The 2,500-nt window shown below is 63.9% G+C and overlaps 1 protein-coding gene across 1 annotated transcript in view; it reads left to right on the top strand.

The window, feature by feature from the left end:
- Positions 1-2,500, top strand: part of LOC144954323 (monocarboxylate transporter 4-like) — a gene marked incomplete at its 3' end in the record, with an annotated part of 24,205 nt that overhangs the window by 9,939 nt on the left and 11,766 nt on the right. The window contains exon 2 of the mRNA XM_078884844.1: positions 168-390. Coding sequence (XP_078740970.1) covers positions 168-390 — 223 coding nt within the window. The remainder of the gene's footprint in view (positions 1-167; positions 391-2,500) is intronic.

Genomic DNA, 2,500 nt, shown 5'->3' with positions numbered 1-2,500 from the left:
ACCCCCACCCTCACCACCACCACCACCACAACTCACTGGTACATGACACTGCTACTGCCCTCCTCTCTAGATGGGTGGCGCTGTGGTTGACAACTCACCACCACCACAACCACCACCACCACCACAACTCACTGGGACATGACACTGCTACTGCCTCTCCTCTCTAGATGGGTGGCGCTGTGGTTGACGACGCACCGCAGCTGGTGCCTCCCCCTGATGGCGGCTGGGCCTGGCTGGTGCTTCTCGGATGTTTCGTGGTGACCGGATTCTCGTACGCCTTTCCCAAGGCAGTCAGCGTCTTCTTCAAGGAGCTCATCCAGGAGTTTGGCGTGGGCTACAGCGACACCGCCTGGCTCTCATCCATACTGCTCGCCATGCTCTATGGCACAGGTGAGATGGTGGTGGTGGTGGTGGTGGTGGGGGGAGGTGGGGGTGGGTGAGTGAATGAGTGAGTGAGTGGGTGGAGGTGGAGGAGGTGGTGGTGGGGGGGGAGTGGGTGGGTGAGTGAATGAGTGAGTGAGTGGGTGGAGGTGGAGGAGGTGGTGGTGGGGGGGGGAGGTGGTGGGGGGGAGGTGGTGGTGGGGGTGGTGGTGGAGGTGGTGGAGGTGATGGAGGAGGTGGTGGTGGTGGAGGTGGAGGAGGTGGAGGAGGTGGAGGTGGTGAGCTCATCCAGGAGTTTGGCGTGGGCTACAGCGACACCGCCTGGCTCTCATCCATACTGCTCGCCATGCTCTATGGCACAGGTGAGGTGGTGGTGGTGGTGGTCGTGGGTGGGTGAGTGAGTGGTGGTGGTGATGGTGGTGGGGGTAGTGGTGGGGGGGGAAGGTGGTGGTGGTGGGGGAGGTGGTGGAGGAGGTGTGGGAGGTGGTGGTGGTGGTGGAGGTGTTAGGTGGAGGAGATGGGGAGGTGGGGGTGGTGGTGGTGGAGGTGGTGGAGGTGATGGAGGAGGTGGTGGAGGTGGAGGTGGTAGAGGAGGAGGTGGAGGAGGTGGGAGAGGTGGTGGAGATGGTGGGGGTGGTGGTGGTGGAGGTGGTGGAGGTGGAGGAGGTGGTGGTGGTGGTGGTGGTGGTGGTGGAGGTGGAGGAGGGGTTGGAGGTGGTGAGCTCATCCAGGAGTTTGGCGTGGGCTACAGCGACACCGCCTGGCTCTCATCCATACAGCTCGCCATGCTCTATGGCACAGGTGAGGTGGTGGTGGTGGTGGTGGGGGGGAGGTGGGTGGGTGAGTGAATGAGTGAGTGAGTGGGTGGAGGTGGAGGAGGTGGTGGTGGGGGGGAGGTGGGTGGGTGAGTGAATGAGTGAGTGAGTGGGTGGAGGTGGAGGAGGTGGTGGTGGGGGGGGAGGTGGGTGGGTGAGTGAATGAGTGAGTGAGTGGGTGGAGGTGGAGGAGGTGGTGGTGGGGGGGGAGGTGGTGGGGGGGAGGTGGTGGTGGGGGTGGTGGTGGAGGTGTGGAGGTGATGGAGGAGGTGGTGGTGGTGGAGGTGGAGGATGGTGGAGGAGGTGGAGGTGGTGAGCTCATCAGGAGTTTGGCGTGGGCTACAGCGACACCGCCTGGCTCTCATCCATACTGCTCGCCATGCTCTATGGCACAGGTGAGGTGGTGGTGGTGGTGGTCGTGGGTGGGTGAGTGAGTGGTGGTGGTGATGGTGGTGGGGGTAGTGGTGGGGGGGGAAGGTGGTGGTGGTGGGGGAGGTGGTGGAGGAGGTGTGGAGGTGGTGGTGGTGGTGGAGGTGTTAGGTGGAGGAGATGGGGGAGGTGGGGGTGGTGGTGGTGGAGGTGGTGAGGTGATGGAGGAGGTGGTGGAGGTGGAGGTGGTAGAGGAGGAGGTGGAGGAGGTGGGAGAGGTGGTGGAGATGGTGGGGGTGGTGGTGGTGGAGGTGGTGGAGGTGGAGGAGGTGGTGGTGGTGGTGGTGGTGGTGGTGGTGGAGGTGGAGGAGGGGTTGGAGGTGTGAGCTCATCCAGGAGTTTGGCGTGGGCTACAGCGACACCGCCTGGCTCTCATCCATACAGCTCGCCATGCTCTATGGCACAGGTGAGGTGGTGGTGGTGGTGGTGGGGGGGAGGTTGGGTGGGTGAGTGAATGAGTGAGTGAGTGGGTGGAGGTGGAGGAGGTGGTGGTGGGGGGGGAGGTGGGTGGGTGAGTGATTGAGTGAGTGAGTGGGTGGAGGTGGAGGAGGTGGTGGTGGGGGGGGAGGTGGGTGGGTGAGTGTAATGAGTGAGTGAGTGGGTGGAGGTGGAGGAGGTGGTGGTGGGGGGGAGGTGGTGGGGGGGAGGTGGTGGTTGGGGGTGGTGGTGGAGGTGGTGGAGGTGATGGAGGAGGTGGTGGTGGTGGAGGTGGAGGAGGTGGGAGGAGGTGGAGGTGTGAGCTCATCCAGGAGTTTGGCGTGGGGCTACAGCGACACCGCCCTGGCTCTCATCCATACAGCTCGCCATGCTCTATGGCACAGGTGAGGTGGTGGTGGTCGTGGTGGTCGTGGTGGTGGTGGTGGTGATGGAGGTGG

This window comes from Lampetra fluviatilis, unplaced genomic scaffold (genome assembly GCF_964198595.1).
Source record: "Lampetra fluviatilis unplaced genomic scaffold, kcLamFluv1.1 SCAFFOLD_876, whole genome shotgun sequence".
NCBI lineage: Eukaryota > Metazoa > Chordata > Hyperoartia > Petromyzontiformes > Petromyzontidae > Lampetra > Lampetra fluviatilis.
Note: the sequence above shows the minus strand (reverse complement) of the source record. Positions and strands in the feature narration are given on the sequence as shown.